Source organism: Trachypithecus francoisi, unplaced genomic scaffold (assembly GCF_009764315.1).
Source record: "Trachypithecus francoisi isolate TF-2019V2 unplaced genomic scaffold, Tfra_2.0 Lachesis_group3, whole genome shotgun sequence".
Taxonomy (NCBI): Eukaryota; Metazoa; Chordata; class Mammalia; order Primates; family Cercopithecidae; genus Trachypithecus; species Trachypithecus francoisi.
The window spans coordinates 118514638-118536182 of NW_022681468.1; the positions used below are offsets into that span (position 1 = coordinate 118514638).

A 21545-nucleotide genomic window follows, 5' to 3' on the forward strand; every position below is an offset into this window, starting at 1 on the left:
GTGGCAGAGGCGAGACCCCGTGCTCTCTCCAGATCTTAAGCTCCGGGTGGGCGGGCGCCGGTGGCCTGGAGCCCGGCCTGCGCGCCTCTCCACACCTCTGACCACCCACCTCCTCCGCCCCTTCCCCGGCTAAAGTTCCCAAACTTTTCCTCCAGCGGGGAGAGGAAGGGTGTTACTCAGTTTAAAAGGGAAGTCCCGCCCCATTCCCGGATTCCGATTGGCCGGGATTTGCCACGCCCCCGCCAGGGCAGCGGGTCGATTGGCTACGGGAGGGGAGCCCCGCCTCAGGCCCGTTGCCGTCGGCTGCCTAGGCCCCCAGGTGGCAGGCAGGTGGGGCTGGTGCAGCCCGCGCGGCGTCTGCTGCAGCTACCGCGATCGACTTCTTGCGCGCTGGCACCCCGCAGCCTTTAAGGTTCGCACGCGGGCCAGGCGCGCCCAGCCCGTGGCGCGCGGGACTGGCGAAAGTTAGCCATGAAGAGCCTCAAGTCCCGCCTGAGGAGGCAGGACGTGCCCGGCCCCGCGTCGTCTGGCGCCGCGGCCGCCGCCGCCAGCGCGGTGAGTCCCGCGGCCCGGGCTGCCTGGCGCTCCGCTCCGGGAGCAGCGCAGCCCTCCTTTGCTGGCGAGCTCGCGCGCCGCCTTCCTCTGCTTTTCCTCTGCCAGTTCGGCTTCGGCGGCCCTGGCGACTCCTCTCTCAGGCCGGAGACTCAGTCAGCCCAGAGACCCCGGGGACCCTCCCCGTCGCCGCACCCGAGCCTCTACGGGTCTCTTTCCCACCCCTTTCCCCAAGCTTCCGAACTTCTGGAAGAAACCTCAGTGCGGCGGTTATGGCCCCCTCCTAAATCCAGCGTTCCTCGATTGCTCCCCCCTACTCCGCTCTTTCCGTTGACCCCCCCATCGCTCTCCTCTCCCGGCGCTTGTCCGGCTCCCCACGCCCGCTCGGCCGTGTTGGCTCCCCCGTCCCCAGGGCCGGGGCTCGCACCGGGCAGGGTAGGTGGGCAGGGCTGCGCACCCCGCGCCACCGTGCCCGGACTCCGGATCTTCCCCGAGTCTGAGACAGCGTCAAGCCCTGCCCGGCTGGTGGACGTCCCGTGCTGGCCGCTGTCGTTGTCACTGGGAAGTTTGATTCCCCAGCGAGGCAGAGGGAATCGCCTTAGTTGTAAAGACAAAACCCCACAGGGTAGTGACCCTGGAGGTGGTGAAGTCGGGTGGTGATGTGGGTCGTGTAAATCGCACCTGTGGGGCGGGATCCGTGCGGGGCGCTTTCGGTGCTGACCTGTAGCGCGGCCTCAGTGTGCACGCCAAGGAGTAGTCAGGGCCTCTTTAGTTGGCAGGAGAACAGAAATCTTGAGAAACAGCCTGACCACAGATGTTGTGATTTAGATAATTTGTCACGTTACAAGAATGGCGATATCATCAAAATTCTATGTCATTAAAAAAGTGCTACTTAAAAAGTGTTGAAGAGTCGAATGTAAAGGAGTTGTTATGCTCCAAGTGCCCAGTTACCTAGTTGGGGCAATTAAAATGAACCTTTACAATTTAACACAGATTTTACCAAAGGATTGTATTCTTTTTATCAGAATACTAATTAATCTGCTTCTGCTTCTTTGAGTTAATTCAGAATTGTGCCTTTCTCTCCACCTATATTGAGGATTATTTTACTTGAACATACAAGAAATTGTGGAGGAACTAACTAGACAAATTCCTATTTGAAAAAGAGTAGATTCAGATATGTAATTGATGTTCTTTGATAAAGCATGAAGTCGTTTTATAAGCTCAGAAAAGAGATTACTTTGTTTCACTTAAAAAAAAGTAATTGGAAATGTCAGTGATATTGGAGGTCATTACAGCTAAGATTCTACTTCTCTAATGCAGGTTGTGTTTTTAGCTTTATAGAAGTTACACGTTTCTAGGTTTATTAACTATATTTTCCCTGGTTGTGTTTGGTTTGCACTAAGGATTTACATTCCATTTAGAGGTTTATATGACTTAATTTTATCCCGTTTTCTGGAAATGCAGAGTATTTGGTGGGTATTATCAGCATGATAGTTTGCATTTTATACATTTGGAACATAAAGTGCATATCTCTCTGAGCTTAAATCTTTTTTTTTTTCTGAGCTTAAATCTTATCACTCAATTGAGCATTCTATTTTTCTCAAAATGACATAATGATAAACATGATATTAACCTATTTATGTAGAAAAAGCAAACTTTTCTGTTTAAATATTAGAATAAGTTCTGTGCAATTTAAAAATAAAAACATAATGATGAATAAAACTTAGAATGAATTCTGTAAAATTTTAAAATAAAACTGTAGTGATGAATAAAACCAAACCAAGCACTGATGGAATAAAACACATATACAGGAGAAATAGATCCTTTCTGCTTTTCAGTCTATAAACCATAATCCCAAATTTGGTCACGTGTATGTATTGTATGATTGGGCTACTCTTTTTTTTTTCTTTTCTTTTTGCCTTTAAAAACAGTTATTTTTTGAATAGGTATTATAGTACATGGTTTAATATTGGAAAGGAATAAAAATATTTACAACAAAATATCGGTACTGTTTCCCTAACCCCTGCTTCAGCCACCCTGCCCCACTTCCTCAGAGGCCACTGGTGATACAGTTGCTTGCATGTTCCTCCAGAGAGAGCTTAGCATATACAAACAAATATGAATATAAATAGTCATCCTTTATAGAAATGCTAGCACACTGTAGCTGCTGTTTCACATCTTGGACTTTCTTTTAACTGTAAATAGAACCTTCCCATTCATATCTTTTGCTGTAATGTACAATTATGTGATTAATATTTATATTTCAAGTGCGTGTCTGTATCTGTAGGATCAATTCCTAAAAGTGAATTGCTGGGTTAAAGGATATGTGCATTTGTAATTTTGAATGATGTAAAATTTCCTTTCATGCATCATGGAACCAGTATATGAGAGATGTTTTCCAAGCTTTTAGTAGAAGTCTGTTCAAATTGGTTTTTGATCTTTGCTAACATGATAGGTAAGAACAGTTTATCCTTTCCATTTTTCTTTTTCTGTTTTTTTTTTTTTTTTTTGAGATGGAGTCTTGCTCTGTCGCCAGGCTGGAGTGGCACCATCTCTGCTCACTGCAGCCTGCGCCTTCCAGGTTCAAGTGATTCTCCTGCCTCAGCCTCCTGAGTAGCTGGGACTACAGGCACGCAGCACCATGCCCGGCTAATTTTTGTATTTTTAGTAGATACCGAGTTTCACCATGTTGTCCAGGATGGTCTCAATCTCTTTACCTGGTTGATCCACCCGCCTCGGCCTCCCAAACTGCTGGGATTACAGGCGTGAGCTACTGTGCCCGGCCTATCCTTTCCATTTTTCTGTTGGGTTGTTGACATTTTTCCCTATTCATTTGTATGTACTTTATATCTGGGAAATTAGCCCTTTTCATATGAATGATATTATTTCTTAATTGGTTATTTGTCTTAAGACTTTTTTTGGTGGCATTTGCTGTGCAGAGAAGGTGGTTATTTTTATACAATTGAATTTATAACCTTTTATGTTTTTTAGGTTTATGTTAGATCTTGGCCTTTCCACTCTGCAATATTCAGTATTAAACAACCCCCCTCCTCAAGTTTCTTCTAGTCTTTTTTTTCTTTTTTTTTAATGTTTAAGTCTTTGATACATAAGATATTTATTATGGTGTAATGTACATCTTACTTCTCCTCTTTCCTCTATGGGTACCTAATTTGAGTCTTCAAGTGTTCATTTAATTATTTTGGAAATAGTCACTATTCGCTTTGCACAAATTTGATTTGAGATAAAATTTTAAAATGTTTATTTCATAAATTCCTTTGTGTATGTGTATTTAAGCTTATTATCTGAAGGAGACACATTAGCAGTAGACTGAGATATGTGACATATACAGATATTTTATTACATAATATGTGGAATACAGCATATTAGCTTAGCATGCTAAATTAGAATTATGTGCAGATTAAGGGCAAAAGTAGTATTTTACATATTCTGAATAGTACCTTTGTTATAAATACTGCAGTGAATTTAGAGTTTACTAAATGGGAATGTTTGTACACGTGTAAATGTAGTTCACAATTACAAATTGTGGATAAACTACATTTGCGGATTAGTCCTTTGCTAGCAAATCTGGAGATGGCTGCATCTATTAACCATAAACGAAGAGTGTTTTTATTGTTACATTTATTGTTTATTTATTTATGTATTTATTTTTTGGGACGGAGTTTTGCTCTTGTTGCCCAGGCTGAAGGGCAATGACGCGATCTCGGCCCACTGCAACCCCCACCTCCCGGGTTCAAGTGATTCTCCTGCCTCAGCCCCGAGAGCAGCTGGGATTACAAGCACCCACCACCACTCCTGGCTAATTTTTTGTATTTTTAGTAGAGATGGAGTTTCACCATGTTGTCCAGGATGGTCTCAATCTCTTTACCTGGTTGATCCACCCGCCTCGGCCTCCCAAACTGCTGGGATTACAGGCGTGAGCTACTGTGCCCGGCCTATCCTTTCCATTTTTCTGTTGGGTTGTTGACATTTTTCCCTATTCATTTGTATGTACTTTATATCTGGGAAATTAGCCCTTTTCATATGAATGATATTATTTCTTAATTGGTTATTTGTCTTAAGACTTTTTTTGGTGGCATTTGCTGTGCAGAGAAGGTGGTTATTTTTATACAATTGAATTTATAACCTTTTATGTTTTTTAGGTTTATGTTAGATCTTGGCCTTTCCACTCTGCAATATTCAGTATTAAACAACCCCCCTCCTCAAGTTTCTTCTAGTCTTTTTTTTCTTTTTTTTTAATGTTTAAGTCTTTGATACATAAGATATTTATTATGGTGTAATGTACATCTTACTTCTCCTCTTTCCTCTATGGGTACCTAATTTGAGTCTTAAAGTGTTCATTTAATTATTTTGGAAATAGTCACTATTCGCTTTGCACAGATTTGATTTGAGATAAAATTTTAAAATGTTTATTTCATAAATTTCCTTTGTGTATGTGTATTTAAGCTTATTATCTGAAGGAGACACATTAGCAGTAGACTGAGATATGTGACATATACAGATATTTTATTACATAATATGTGGAATACAGCATATTAGCTTAGCATGCTAAATTAGAATTATGTGCAGATTAAGGGCAAAAGTAGTATTTTACATATTCTGAATAGTACCTTTGTTATAAATACTGCAGTGAATTTAGAGTTTACTAAATGGGAATGTTTGTACACGTGTAAATGTAGTTCACAATTACAAATTGTGGATAAACTACATTTGCGGATTAGTCCTTTGCTAGCAAATCTGGAGATGGCTGCATCTATTAACCATAAACGAAGAGTGTTTTTATTGTTACATTTATGTTTATTTATTTATGTATTATTTTTTGGGACGGAGTTTTGCTCTTGTTGCCCAGGCTGAAGGGCAATGACGCGATCTCGGCCCACTGCAACCCCCACCTCCCGGGTTCAAGTGATTCTCCTGCCTCAGCCCCGAGAGCAGCTGGGATTACAAGCACCCACCACCACTCCTGGCTAATTTTTTTGTATTTTTAGTAGAGATGGAGTTTCACCATGTTGGCCAGGCTAGTCTCAAAGTCCTGGCCTCAAGTGATCCACCTACCTTGGCCTCCCAAAGTGCTGGGATTACAAGCATGAGCCACCGTGCCCAGCCTGTTACATTTATTTTTAATTACTAAGTTGGAGCTTTGGATTTCTAAAAGGGATAATTAAATGACTATAAATACTGTATCAGATCTGGTTAATTATTTGTTCAGTTATATGTGTAGTGAGAATATGCTTGTTCCATTTTCACCTAGCTTAGGAAATTTAAGTAATATAAATTAAGGAACTGTAATTCCAGAAGTAGTAGAAGTGCTGCAAACAAATATTGTAAGCAGACATTTTAGAAGGGGATTCCACTTTAAATTGGATTGCTTGAGCCCAGGAGTTCCAGACCCGCCTGGGCAATGTGGTGAAATCCCATCTCCACAAAAAAATAGAAAAGATTAGCCGGACGTGATGGTGCATGCCTGTGGTCCTGGCTACCTGGGAGGCTGAGGTGAGAGGGTCACTTGGGCCAAGGAGGTCAAGGCTACAGTGAACTGTGACTCCAGCCTGGGTGACAGAGGGAAACCCTGTCTCCAAAAAAAAAAAAAAAAAAAAGTCGTAGCAGAGTACTTTGATTGTAGAAGTAATCTCTGACCTGAGAGGTTCTGTAGTGATTATTTTTGCTGCCCTTTTTCCAGGCTACTCTTAAAATGGGGCAGTGAATTTTATACATCAGAACTAAATATGTTCTAAAGCATCTTGCTATAATGCTTCAGCACTGTGAAAAAATACTGGTATTTCTAAAAGAATTTAGAGTTACAAATACAGCAACTGAAAAAAATCTTCAAAAACATTTTCTGTTTCCACTAATAACATCAGTTTGAGATGTTTAGAAAGCATAAAGGATTAAACATGATTTTGTTTTAGTTGTGATTTTGAGAATGAGGGCTTTGTGTTTTCCACTGAGGGATTTGGGTGCATTTGAAAAGTTGTTAATGTTATTCTCATAACAACGACTTTTGGGTAATGTAAATAATTAAGATAACAAATTGTTATGTTTAGTTTTAAACTCATGATACTTAATTAAGCACTGTTTACTCATTGTCATTAACAATTCCAACCTTAAATTAAAAATGCTTACCTTAATTAAAGCTGTATTCAGACAACTTCCTATGGTTATCCCTGCATTGTATTTCTTGTTGTTCTTGAAGGAGGATTACAATAAAGAAACCCTCCTTTTATACTTTTTGATTTCAACCCTCTCCTGCAGCAAGTTTATTCAGATCATTATGTTGATTTGAATTGCTGAACTTTATTGTAATACCAAAGCAGAGTGGTTTGGTAGGTCCTTTGGTGCATAATGAGTCCAGGAACTTTAGGTGATGAGTAAAGGATTTTAATTAGTTTTTTAATAAGGATGGCATAATTATTATGTATACTTATTGTGCATCATACACATTGTTCAAATTAAAAATGTTTAGTTCAGGAAGTAGACTTTGCTCAGCAGTCGCCTTATTTGTTTGGAAAACATTTATGGAACACATAGGCTCAAGAATGGATTAATTAGGTCCTCTTCAAAGAAATGGATAATTCCAAGTTGAAAGCAGAAAGTGTGGAGGATCAACTTGGAGTCCCCTTGTCATGCTAGAGTGTAAAGAGGCTGTGAAAGATTAGGACACTGGAGCCAACTCAGAGAGGCTCTCAGTTGCCCAAGGATGGGACAGTTTGACCATCAGTAAGAATAACAACTGTAGTGCACTGAAATCCTTAAATGCATGAGTTTGTAATGATGACCAAAAAAACCAAAACAACTGTTGACTTTTGGAGGATGCTAGGAAACTGATGCATTCTTTTAAGATCAGGAAAATAAAGGGAAATAATAAAACATTTATTGTGCATTTCCTTTGAGAACTGTATCTCAAGGTAGCCAAATAGCTGATAAGAGGAAGTGTCTTGTTTTAGGTGTACTTTACTGCCACTAATTGATGAAGAAGGGATGATGTAATTAGTACAGCATGTATTCTGTCCCAGCTAATACATTAAGAAGAGGTGATAGAATTAGTATATCATAACTTTACAGCTCCTAATGAGTTAATGAATCTAGAGTCTAGACATGATTATCAGAGGTTACTAATGTCTCAGTAAGAAAGACAAGCAGGCATAGTATATCTTGTGGTGGGAATATTTATTACCACCTATTAATAGTCTTGCCAAAATAATAACCCTTTAGCTATAACCACGATTTTATAGACAGTACAGGGAACAAAGGAAGATAGGGGTGCAGTCAGCAAAATTATGATTGTGGAAATCTATAGAAAAATGAAATGGTTTCTTAAAAATTATAAATTGTAAGAAAAGGAAAAAGAAGAGATACCTATAGATTACAAGAGATTTAAGAGATTAAAATACATATTAGCCAATTGCAGTGATGGACTTTATTTAGATCGTGGTTAACTACTTGTAAAAAGTAAAAGTTTATTAAACAATTGAGGAAATGTAATCATCACATGGATACTTGATGATATCGAATTATTTAAAACATCTAAATGTGACTGTGGTAGTAATGTGGTTGTGTTTATAAAGAGTCTTTATCCTTCTTTATTTTATTTTTTGGAGATGGAGTCTCACTCTGTTGCCCCGACTGGAGTGCAGTGGCGTGATCTCTGCTCACGGCAACCTCCGCTTCCCAGGTTCAAGTGATTCTCCTGGCTCAGCCTTCTGAGTAGTTGGGATTACAGTTGCCCACCACCACACCTGGCTAATTTTTGTATTTTTGGTAGAGACGGGGTTTTGCCATCTTGGCCAGGCTGGTCTTGAACTCATGACCTCAGGTGATCCACCTGCCTCGGCCTCCCAAAGTGATGAGATTACAGGCATGAGCCACCTTGCCTGGCTGAGTCTTTATCTTTCAAAGAAATACTTTGGAGTCTGGGATTTGCGTCAAAATAATCTTCGGGTGGGTAGGGATAATATGTTGGGGGTATAGTTGCAATAGGATTGGTCTTGAGTAACTGCATTTGGGGCTGGGTACAGTGGCTCACACTTGTAATCCCAGCACTTTGGGAGGCTGAGGTGGGCAGATCACTTGAGGTTAGGAGTTCGAGACCAGCCTAGCCAACATGGTAAAACCCCGTCTCTACTAAAAATACAAAAATTAGCTGGGCATGGTCACTTGTAGTCCCAGCTACTTGGGAGGCTGAGGCAAGAGAATTGCTTGAACCTGGGAGGCGGAGGCTGCAGTGAGCTGAGATCATGCCACTGTACTCCAACCTGGGCAACAGAGTGGGACTCCATCTCAAAAAAAAAAAAAAAAAATTGCAACTGGGTGGTTCATGATGTTTATTCACTTTTGTGATACTGTTGTATTTAGCGTATGTCCTAAAAATTTCTGTACTGTAATTAGAAAGAGCTAGTCATAGCCTTCAATAATTTTAAGAGCTAGATAGAAAAAATAAATGTATATGGCATGTTAAAAGTCATAATAGAAGTCGGTATAAATTGCTGTGGGAGCACAGATGTGTAGAGTGAGCCCATAAAAAGGTTGAAAAGTAGAGTCTGAACTTGGGCCAGAAAGACAATTTCAGTGGCTTTCTAGGCAAAAGAACAGGCAAATGCAGTGGTATGGAGCTGTGAAATTACACAGCTCACTGAGCGAGCATCAGATTTGGAAACTAATTCTGGTTTTATGGTAGAGGGTGGCACAGGTGAGGCATAGACAAATCTTTAAATAAGAATTCTAGTGAAAATAGGGAGTTAGAGGGCCTACAGCTTGGGGATTGTGGTAAAGGAAGGTTTTCATTCATTCTTTTTTTTTTTTTTTTTTTTAGAATAAGTCTCCCTCTTGTCGCTCAGGCTGGAGTGCAGTGGCGCGGTCTTGGCCCACTACAACCTCTGCCTCTCGGGTTCAAGCGATTCTCCTGCCTCAGCCTCTGGAGTAGCTGGGATTACAGATGTCTGTCACCACACCTGGCTAATTTTTGTGTTTTTAGTAGAAATGGGGTTTCACCATGTTGGCCAGGCTGGTCTTGAACTCCTGACCTCAAGCGATCCACCTGCCTCGGCCTCCCTAATAATTACAGGCGTGAGCCACTGCACCCGGCTTCATTCGTTTTTTTTTTTTTAACCTTGAATTAAAATGTTAAATTACTTGACAAGTTTAAATCACTGTTTAGAGAGAACTGACTAGTCATGAAAGTTTCATCTTCAGAAATTATACCGTTAGTGAGTTTATCAGTTCATCCTTCTGCTTCTCCCTTCCTCTCAGAATTAACTAATAGCCAGCAAAATTTTGATTTTATCAGCCCATCTAGATCCAAGAATAATAGATTTGAACGTTATAACTTATGTATTGTGTTTCATCGCTATCATATGGAAGCTTTTACTGTCCTGTTAGTTTTGCAGATGTTTGTCCTGCCACCTAAAGGATACAGCAAATTATTGAAATTTCCACCCATACACGCTTATTTTTGGAAAGGAAGTCAGATTGATTTCTGTGGGGAATTTGCCTAAAAATGGATGGTTGAAATGCGCTTCCTGAAATTATAAACGGAACAATAGGATATAATACTCTTTGCCTTATTTTCCTTAATCATAATACAATTAAAAGCTTTATATAGCTTTTATATAGTTAGAAAAGATAATGTCTCTTCTGGGCTTAAAAATATAGCCCCAAAACACATGAATAAATTGGATTGTTTGTAGTCACAAAAACAGTTTTGTCTGTTGGCTTTGTTTTATTGTCAGAAATCCTAAATATTGTTGACATTGACATATTTTGAAATGGTACAGTCTCCAAGGTGATATGCAGAAGATGAACTGATGTAGTTGAGTGACCAAAGGTTCTGGCAAAGGATCGGTGAGTTGTATTTTTATACAGACGCTCTTTGACTTATTATGGGGTTATATCTTGGTAAACCCAGTGTAAGTTGAAAATATTGTAAGTTGAAATGCATTTAAGACACCTAAACTACCTAACATCATAGCTTAGCCTAACTTTTTTTTTTTTGAGACGGAGTCTCGCTCTGTCGCCCAGGCTGGAGCGCAGTGGCCGGATCTCAGCTCACTGCTAGCTCAGCCTTCCGGTTTACGCCATTCTCCTACCTCAGCCTCCTGAGTAGCTGGGACTACAGGTGCCCGCCACCTCGCCCGGCTAGTTTTTGTATTGTTTAGTAGAGACGGGGAGACGGGGTTTCGCCCTGTTAGCCAGGTTGGTCTTGATCTCCTGACCTCGTGATCTGCCCGTCTCGGCCTCCCAAAGTGCTGGGATTACAGGCTTGAGCCACCGCGCCCGGCCTAGCCTAACCTTTAAACATGCTCAGAACACTTACGCGTTAGCCTCTAATTGGACAAAATCATTGAACACAAAGCCTATTTTATAAGAAAGTATTGACTATCTCATGAATTCAATGCCGAATACTCTATTGAAAGTGAAAACACAGAATAGTTGTACGGGTACTCAAAGTATGTACAGTTTCTGCTGAATGCATGTAGCTTTTGTACTGTTGTAAAGTCAAAAAATCCTAAGTCTAACCATTATAAGTTGGGGGCTCTCTGTAATTGAATGGGACCTGGCCAGGTACCCTTGAGAGAGCGCAGGTGAATGTCTCAACCAGTTAGGATAAATGACTATCCCACAAAATTCATACATGTTCATTGTAGAAACCAAATATAGGCTGGGCGTGGTCGCCCATGCCTGTAATCCCAGCACTTTGGGAGGCTGAGGTGGGTGGATCACTTGAAGTCAGGAGTTTGAAACCAGCCTGGGCAACATGGTGAAACCCTATCTCCACTAAAAATACAAAAATTAGCAGGGCATGGTGGCGCGTGCCTGTAATCCCACCTACTCGGGAGGCTGAGGCAGGAGAATTGCTTGAACCTGGGAGGCAGAGGTTGCAATGAGCTGAGATCGAGCCATTGCATTCTGCACTCCAGCCTGGGCGACAGAGTGAGACTCCATCCCACCCCCCCGAAAAAAAAGAAAACCAAGTATAGTTGATGATAAGAATGGAACAAACCATAATGTCATTCACTGTGCATAAACCACTGATGCTCTTTTTAAAAATTCTGTAGAGGCTCATGCCTGTAATCCTAGCACTTAAAGAGGCCAAGGTGGGAGGATCACTTGAACCTGGGGGTTTGAGACCAGCCTGGGCGACATAGTAAGACCCTGTCTCTAACCCCTCACCAAAAAAAAAATAGGCATGGTGATGCACACCTGTAGTCGCAGCTGCTTAGGAGGCTGAGGCAGGGGGATCACTTGAGCCCAGAAGGTTGAGGCTATGGTGAGGTGCAGTTGTGCCACTGTAGCACCTACTTAACTCCAGCCTGGGTAACAGAACTACACCCTCTCTCAAGATAAATAAATAGATAAATATACCATGCTCTCTCTTTGTTATTCACTCTGCGTTTATTTATCTTGATTCTATAGCAATAATGTATGTCTACTTTTTTTTTTTTTTTTCTGAGATGGGGGTTTCACTCTACCGCCCAGGCTGGAGTGCAGTGCCACAATCATGGCTCCCTGTGGCCTTGACCTCCCTGGGCTCAGGTGATCGTCCCATCTCAGCCTCCTGGCTAGCTGGGACTATAAGCACATGCTACCATGCCTGGCTAATTTTTGTATTTTTTGTAGACACAGATTTTGCTCTGTTGCCCGGGCTGGTCTTGAACTCCTGGGCTCAAGCAATCTGGCCATGTTGCTCTCCAAAGGGCTAAGATTACAGGTGTGAGCCATCATGCCCTGCTGATATATGTATAATTTTTTGATTTACATTTTATTCTAATAAACTTTGTACTTAAAAATTATAAGTAATTTGAAATTATTTGAGCACATACAAGTGTCCCAATTAGGTGTACTCAGTTAATGCTAGTGAGTTACTTAGAAAGAAACTGCTTATGAGAAATCCATGTGCCGACAGCCAAGATTTATTGAGCGTGTATTTCCCAGGCATTGGTCCAAGTGGTAGTAACTCGGTCCTCACCGCAACCCTAAGAAGTAGGTACTATTGCCATCATTTCAGATGCAAGTTAAATAATTTACCTGCCCAAGACATTGTAGCTAATAAGTGAAGAGTTAAGTAGCCTGGCTTTGGAACCCATGTCCTTATCATTGTGAACTGATGTTTTAAATTTAATGCTGTGGGATTTACACCTTAAGCCATATATACAAAAAAATTGGAGAAGGCGTGATTAGGGAGAAAGGAGGCCTTTTACAGGAAATTCCAAAACCAATTTGTGTTGCCTCCAGAGATATGTGAAATTGTTGCATTCCTTATATCCTTCCAATAATAGATGCTGTTATTTAAAACATATTTTTAAACTTGATAGAAAAAAATAGTTTGGCTTAATCCTTGTTTTTGCTTTCCAGGGAGTGTGAACATATTTCTGTGCTTATTGGCTGCGTTCATTTCTTGTTTTAGGAATTGTTTGTTCATTTTCTTTGACCATTTTTTTCTGCTGATGCCTTGTTGATGTTGAGCTATAAGAGCATTATACATCCTTATTTTTGCTACTTGGCCAGCCGTCGCTTTAGAGTAGTGTCTGTCTCACTATAGCTGTGCTTCTGTTACCTTCCCTTATATTTCAAACAGTTTTTGTTTTATGTATTTAATTTTGTGATAATTGATACATTAAGGTTCTTGGCTATTTTATATTCATTGTAGAGTATAACTTGTAGTATAAAAGCTTCTAGTTCGTTCCATTATAACTTTTGTTTTGAATTTGACATTGTTAGATATTAATACTGTCACACTGCCCCTTCTGTCATTTTGCTTTGTATGCATGTATACTTACCCAGTATATTATACTATCATCCTTAGTTTTATTTGGAGGGGTGTGTGTGTGTATTTGTGTGCGTATCTGCAACTGTGTACACTTTTGAGGAGATGACGTGTTTTTAATATTGACCATATTTATATATTGTCAAGGTTTTACATTACCTCTGTAGTAAGGTTTTCCCTTGCAGATGCACAAATCATTTTTTTTTTTTAATCTCCTAGATTCTTGGTTAATTTTCTTCTTACCAGATTGTGACATTTTCTCTTTATTAGAGAGAGACATATACACCATGCTTTCTAAACTTTTAAAAAAGTAAGAGTGTTTAACTTTTTTTCCAACATACTGTTATTTCATATGGTTTTCTCATTAGCAGGGTGCCTACTTTGTGCAGATGTTGAGGTACTTTGAAAATGAGTCCCAGTGGAGAGGCCTCGTGGGTGTGGTTGTAGTAAAGCCAGTACACTCTGATCTTTCCAGCCGTGTACAAGAATAGCCCACAAATACTTGCTGATTTACACGTGAGAGGTTTTTTTTTTTTTTTTTTTTTGATGGAGTTTCCCTCTTGTTGCCCCAGGCTTGAGTGCAATGGCACGATCTTGGTTCACTGCGACCTCCGCCTCCCGGGTTCAAGCGATTCTCCTGCCTCACCCTCCTGAGTAGTTGGGATTACAGGCATGCACCACCACACCCGGCTAATTTTGTATTTTTAGTAGAGAAGGGGTTTCTCCATGTTGGTCAGGCTGGTCTTGAACTCCTGACCTCAGGTGATCTGCCCACCTTGGCCTCCAAAGTGTTGGAATTACAGGTGTGATTCACTGTGCCTGGCCACATGAGAGGTTTTTATTTATTTTTATTTTTTATTTTTTTTCAGCCCAGAGATATTTTATTTATTTATTTTTAAACACCTATTATGCCATGAATTCATAGGGAATAGGTTCCAGCAGCTCAGGCTCCTTCCCATTGGTTCTCACAAAGTGTGCTTCTCTGGGTGGAGCAGGCTGGCGCTTCAGTTGAACCCAGGTACCTTTCTCTTTGGCTTCTTTCTTTTTCTGATCATTTTCCTTCACGCGTTTCAGGAAGCTATCTCGGCTCTTAGAGTGCTTAATGTGCTCAATACGCACATTAATTCTTTTGGCAAGAATCTTGCCCTTAACTTGTTTGTTTACAACATTGCCAACAGCATGCTGGGTAATGTTGTAGACTCTCCCAGTTTTGCCATGGTAACACTTGTGGGGCATTCCTTTTTGAACAGTACCCATTCCCTTGATGTCTACGACATCACCTTTCTTATAGATTTGCATATACGTGGCCAAAGGAACAACTCATGTTTTCTAAAAGGCCTAGAGAATGTATATCGGGTGCCTCTCCTCTTTCCCTTTGTGTTCGTCATTTTGGCAAATTACTGGAAGATGGCGGTTCCGGCCGAAAGGCCACATGAGAGGTTTTTAAATGATAAATCCTTTTTAAATGATTCATCTCTTTTTTGTGACTTTTTTTTTAAATTAACATTTTATATTTTAAAAAAGCACTTTATGAAATATAAATAGTATTCATGGCCATGTATAAGTAGGTAAATAAGGAAAATGAAGTGTTTCTCAGTCTTAGAAAAGGCAAATTGTGGGCCACAGAATGTCCATTCATAGCTCTTGAAACCATACCTGGGGCAGCATGAAGGTGCAGGGTAGTACATTGATGCTATAGGGTCAAACTCTGCAGCCTGCACATCTTGGGTGTGAGCCTTGCCACTCCTGGTAACCAGCTTTGTGACCTTAGGCAAGTTACTTAAATATGTTTGTTTCTTCATTTGGAAAACAGGATTAATCATTATACTCATTTCATAGAGTAGTTGTGAGCATTAAATGATACAAGGCATATTCAGGGCTTGCGTATTAATACAGTGCTTCTTATATAGGTAACTCAGTACGTTTATATTGCTAACTGAAAAGTGTCACCAGAGGTCATGCCATTGTTGTCCTTTATAACCAGATTGACACGGCAATCTTCCTAATCTTTTCCTTTCCAATTAATATAAACTCTCATAGGCTTTTATATAGCCTAGATCATCAAAAGTCCATTGCCATTTTCTTGAGTGAGATAAGTAGTATCTCTATAATTTTTCGATTATGAAAAAATGTATTGAGCACCTGGGCTAAGCGCTGCAGGGTAAGAAGATGAGGAAGTTAAGAAGAGGCTCATAGTTTTGTGGGGAAGCTCTATGAGCAGACAATAGAAGATAATAAATGCTGTGATAGAGAAGTGTACAAGGTACTGATCTAGTCTGGGGCAGAAGAGTGGGGAGCCATTGAGGGTTTTTTGGTAGAATAAGCTGCTGCTGGTGGTGTCTTTTAAAAATTGAGATGAGATTGACAAAACATATAATCAGTCATATTAAAGTGAACGATTCAGTGGCATTTAATACATTCACAATGTTGTATAACCACCATCTCTACGTACTTCCAGAACATTTTCATCATTCCAGAAGAAAATTCTGTACCCATTAAGCAACTGCTTTCCACCTACTCTTCTCTAGCTCCTGGCAGACACCAATCTGCAGGGTGACCTTTTTTTTTTTGAGACAGGGTCTTGCCCTGTCACTCAGACTAGAGTGCAGTGGCACAGCCTTGGCTCACTGCAGCAAGTGAGTAGCTGGGACTACAGGCATGCCCCACCATGGCTGACTAATTTTGTTTATTTTTTTGTAGAGACAGGGGTCTCACTGTGTTCCCCAGGCTTGAGAGCTCGAGCGAGCCTCCCACCTCAGCCTCTTGAAGTGTTGGGATTATAGGAGTGAGCCACCACACCTGGCCAGGGTGAGCTTCTTGATATTTGAAAGAAGTGGGTAGGAGTGATCTAGGAAAGGTTAAAATTTCTTTCAGAGGGAACAACAAGAGCAAAGGCATAGAGAAGAGGAAATATCACGGAGCTGGGTGAGGGGGAAATTGGATACTAGAAAAATAGCAAGGGAGGATCCTGGAATAATAGCAAGGAGACTGGGTGGGAAATAGGAAGTAGAGGAGATTTAGGGGTAGATCTTGGAATGGCTTTAAAAATGGGCATTTTCAGGAGTTGTTGGAACTTTTTCCTGTGGTTCCAGAAGTGGGAAATTCCAAAATGAAATGTGTTTTAGAATGATTACTGTGGTAGCTCTGTTCATGATGGATTTGAGTTGGGTCTAGCCTGGAGACAGGTGGATCAGTTATGAAGTGGCTGAAATAGTATAGGCAAGAATTAGTGAGGGCCTGCATCATTACAATGCTGGAAGGGATGGAGAGGAGGGCCCAAGTTGGAGAAACGTAGGCCACCTGAAACCCTGAAGAAGTTGTGACTTACCAAAGTCACATAGTCAAAAGACAAGTGGTCAGAAACCCTGCCTGCTAGTCCCTTGTGATTTCCAAGCGTGCTGGGTTTGATGCACTGTGCAGTCCCTGATTGAATGGTAATTATGCTGTAAGAGGGAGAGAGAGAGCACTGTCTACATCCCCCTGTATGTTAGCAATTTAGTGGGTTTTTTTCTGAAGTGCACATATTTATATTCAGTTCAGGTGAATAGCTCAATGTTCTGATGATGTTTGAAAAATAACTTTAGGCCGGGCGCGGTGGCTCAAGCCTGTAATCCCAGCACTTTGGGAGGCCGAGACGGGCGGATCACGAGGTCAGGAGATCGAGACCATCCTGGCTAACAAGGTGAAACCCCGTCTCTACTAAAAGATACAAAAAACTAGCCGGGCGAGGTGGCGGGCGCCTGTAGTCCCAGCTACTCCGGAGGCTGAGGCAGGAGAATGGCGTAAACCCGGGAGGCGGAGCTTGCAGTGAGCTGAGATCCGGCCACTGCACTCCAGCCTGGGAGACAAAGCCAGACTCTGTCTCAAAAAAAAAAAAAAGAAAAATAACTTTGAAAGTTTAACTTACTGTGCTAATAATCTTTATAAGCACAGTTTTTTTAGCACATAGCTAATTTGTTTTCTCCAACTTTTTGTTATGAAAAAATTGAACCATACATAACATTTGAAAGAATAGCACAATGAACTAGGATCTGCCTGCACTCTACTTAGATCTGAAAGTTAACTGTTTGGTGCATTCTCTCTATTTATATATGTATAGTAAAAGCATAATAAATGCACACTCATATCTTTCACTGAACCATTTGGAAGTAAGTTGTAGAATGACATTTTACCATTAAATACTATAGCAGGTATCTACAATATAACAGGGATATTTGAAACTAACTTTTAAAGGTGAGGAAACTTAAGGGTAATATGACTTTGTGAAGATGAAGCGGAGCTAGAAGAAATAAGGTTTTTTTTTTACAAACTTCATTAATATTAATGTATTATCTTGATTTTTTTTATCACATCCATGAAATACTGGTGCTATTAATAATTGGAATATTCTTTTAAATATCTCACTTATAAACACTTAAATATCAGTACATTTATTTAGAAAGGAAACTGTATGCAGGACAGTGTGTGAAATGGTAACCTAGTGTTCCTCTGAGCTACAGAGAGTATTTGTATGATGAGTATCTCTGGGGAATGAACAGGGAAAGGGAAGGGTAGGGGCAGGTGGGAAGAGAATGTTGGTGTCCAGGCATGTGACTGCAGGCTGTATGCAAGGACCTGCGCTCTATTTGTCCTGTCATTAGGGTGAGCCAAGGACCAGAGTTTTGGAGCCGGCTTCTGTTGGGCTTTTATTCCTTTTTAATTTCTAACTTCATGCCCCAGGCTTCACTGCTGCATCTGTCCCTGCTGCAGACTGATGCAGAACAATATGGAACCATAGGAGGAACTGCCAGAAGGCTGTGTCACCCACGTTTGTCCTTGTGCCAGGAGGAGGGTTACGTGCATAGTGGTGTATAGACTACACTTAGAGAGATGCTCAATTTCTGTATTCTGCTACTAAGTAAATACTTTCGTGTTTGTGGGTTGAATTTTTCTGACTTTACAGCTAAGAATTGAAATTTGTTGAAGTTCTTTTTTTTTTTTTTTTTTTTTTGTTGTTGTTGTTGAGACGGAGTCTCGCTCTGTCGCCCAGGCTGGAGTGCAGTGGCCGGATCTCAGCTCACTGCAAGCTCCGCCTCCCGGGTTTACGCCATTCTCCTGCCTCAGCCTCCGAGTAGCTGGGACTACAGGCGCCCGCCACCTCGCCCGGCTAGTTTTTTTTTTGTATTTTTAGTAGAGACGGGGTTTCACCATGTTAGCCAGGATGGTCTCGATCTCCTGACCTCGTGATCCGCCCGTCTCGGCCTCCCAAAGTGCTGGGATTACAGGCTTGAGCCACCGCGCCCGGCCTGAAGTTCTTAATTAAATAGTAAACCATTCAAATTGGCCGCATTTTTTTCTGTCACTCTTAAGGACCATGATCCAGCCGCCTTGCACACTGCCCCACCTTGGGTCCAGTGTCAGCCTAGCTTGGTGTAGGTGTATACATACGGTAGTATGCCAGGCACTAGGTTGCATAAAAAACGTAAACAAAAAATTCAGCATATATTCGTGAATATTTGAGAATTTATATGAATTAGAGAATTCTTTTTCTCTAAACTGAATCACCTGGACTTTATTTAAGAATATATTATTTCATTCAGATTTTTAGGATAAAATTAGTGTTTCTCTGGAACATAAATTATTCTATTTTGTTTTTTTTCTGTATAAATAAAAATAAATTTGATGCAATTTAAAAAATGTCTTCTTTGATTTTAGTGTCAATACTATTTAAGTAGAGATATTCAGTGGACAGAAAGATCAAGGATGAGAGGATGTCAGAAAATTTTGGCTTAAGTCCAGGCACTGCTACCGAAAAACTCTGGTCAAAGAACTTTATCTCAATAAGTTTCTATTATTTCTCTTGTAAGATGGGGCTAATACCACTTGCTTTTCTACCCTACCAGAGATTTTAGCTACTAGGAAGAAGGGAAATATTTCGAAAGCTTTAAAACAATATAAATGGAAATGTACCCCATCTTGAGAAAAAGTAGCCAGGTGTAGTCGTGCACACTTATAGTCCCCGCTACTTGGGAGGCTGAGGCAGGAGGATCCCTTGAGTTTAGGAGGTGGAGGCTGAAGTGAGCCATGATCATGACAGTGTACTGCAGCTTGGGCAATAGAGCAAGACCTTGTCTCCCGAAAATAACCCCTAAAAGGGAGACTGAGGCAGGGGAATTGCTTGAACCCAGGAGGCAGAGGTTGTAGTGAGCTGAGATCACACCACTGCACTCCAGCCTGGCAACAGAGCAAGACTCAGTCTCAAATAAATAAATAAATAAATAAAACAAAAAACAAACAAACCCCCACCCCAAAACAAACACCATTCGTTTCTGCACAAAGTAGTTTTGAGTTGAATACTTGAATACAGCAGAAGTGAGATGGAACAGTGTTTGTAAAGGTGACAAAATACATTTTTAAAAACATACTTTAAGTTCTGGGATACATGTGCAGAACGTGCAGGTTTGTTACGTAGGTATACATGTGCTATGGTAGTTTGCCGCACACATCAACCCATCATCTACATTAAGTGTTTCTCCTAATGCTATCCCCTTGCCCCCCACTCCCTGATAGGCCCCAGTATGTGATGTTCCCCTCCCTGTGCCCATATGTTTTCATTGTTCAACTCCTACTTATGAGTGAGAACATGGTTGTTTGGTTTTCTGTTCTTGTGTTATTTGCTGAGATTGATGGTTTCTAGCTTCATCCATGTCCCTGTGAAGGACATGAACTCATTCTTTTTTATGGCTGCATGGTATCCCATGGTGAATATGTGCCACATTTTCTTTATCCAGCCTAAAATTGACAGGCATTTGGGTTGGTTCCAAGTCTTTGCTATTGTGAATAGTGTTGCAGTAAACATACGTGTGCATGTGTCTTTATAGTAGGATGATTTATAATCCTTTGGGTATATACCCAGTAATGGGATTGCTGGGTCAAATGGTGTTTGTAGTTCTAGATCCTTGAGGAATCCCCACACTGTCTTCCACAATCGTTGAACTAATTTACACTCCTACCAACAGTGTGAAAGCATTCCTATTTCTCCACATCCTCTCCAGCATCTCTTTCCTGACTTTTTAATGATTGCCATTGTAACTGGCATGAGATGGTATCTCATTGTGGTTTTGATTTGCATTTCTCTAATGACCAGTGATGATGAGCTTTTTTTCCATGTTTGTTGGCTGCATAAATGTCATCTTTTGAGAAGTGTCTATTCATATCCTTCGCCCACTTTTTGATGGGTTTGTTTGTTTTTTTCTTATAAATTTGTTTAAGTTCTTTGTAGATTCTGGATATTAGCCCTTAGCCCTTTGTCAGATGGATAGATTGCAAAAATTTTCTCCCATTCTGTAGGTTGCCTGTTCACTCTGATGATAGTTTCTTTTGCCGTGTAGAAGCTCTTTAGTTTAATTAGATCCCCTTTGTCAATTTTGGCTTTTGTTGCCGTTGCTTTTGGTGTTTTAGTCATGAAGTCTTTGTCCATGCTTATGTCTTGAATGGTATTGCCTAGATTCTCTTGTAGGGTTTTTATGGCTTTAGGTCTTATGTTTAAATCTTTTATCCATCTTGATTTAATTTTTGTATAAGGTGTAAGGAAGGGGTCCAGTTTCAGTTTTCTGCATATGGCTAGCCATTTTTCCTAACACCATTTATTAAATAGGGAATACTTTCCCCATCACCTGTTTTTGTCAGGTTTGTCGAAGATCAGATGGTTGTAGATGTGTGGTGTTATTTCTTAGGCCTCTGTTCTGTTCCACTGGTCTGTGTATCTGTTTTGGTACCAGTACCGTGCTGTTTTGGTTACTGTAGTTTGAAGTCAGGTAGCATGATGCCTCCAGTTTTGTTCTTTTTGCTTAGGATTGTCTTGGGAATACAGGCTCTTTTTTGGTTCCATATGAAATTTAAAGTAGTTTTTTCTAATTCTATGAAGAAAGTCAATGGTAGCTTGATGGGATTAGCGTTGAATCTATAAATTACTTTGGACAGTATGGCCATTTTCACAATATTGATTCTTCCTATCCACGAGCATGGAATGTTTTTCTATTTGTTTGTGTCCCCCCTCTCTCTCTCTCTTTTTTTTTTTTTTTTCTTTTTTGAGACAAGAGTCTTGCTGCCCAGGCTGAAGTGCAGTGGCACGATCTTGGCTCACTGCAGGCTCTGCTTCCTGGGTTCATGCCACTCTCCTGTAGCTGGGACTACAGGTGCCTGCCACCACAACCGGCTGATTTTTTGTATTTTT

General features: G+C 40.8%; 1 protein-coding gene and 1 pseudogene across 4 annotated transcripts in view; one reads left to right on the plus strand and one right to left on the minus strand.

Annotated features, from left to right (window-relative positions):
* The first annotated feature begins 281 nt into the window (after positions 1 to 281).
* The window catches only part of UACA (uveal autoantigen with coiled-coil domains and ankyrin repeats), a 102116-nt gene continuing 80852 nt past the window's right edge, over positions 282 to 21545 (plus strand). For all 3 annotated transcript variants that reach the window (XM_033189551.1, XM_033189552.1, XM_033189555.1), the window contains exon 1: positions 282 to 555. In XM_033189551.1, coding sequence (XP_033045442.1) covers positions 472 to 555 — 84 coding nt within the window. In that variant the 5' untranslated portion in view covers positions 282 to 471. The remainder of the gene's footprint in view (positions 556 to 21545) is intronic.
* LOC117070420 lies at positions 14229 to 14733 on the minus strand (annotated as a pseudogene). The gene has a single exon (XR_004431907.1). The product of XR_004431907.1 is annotated as a 60S ribosomal protein L21-like (transcript).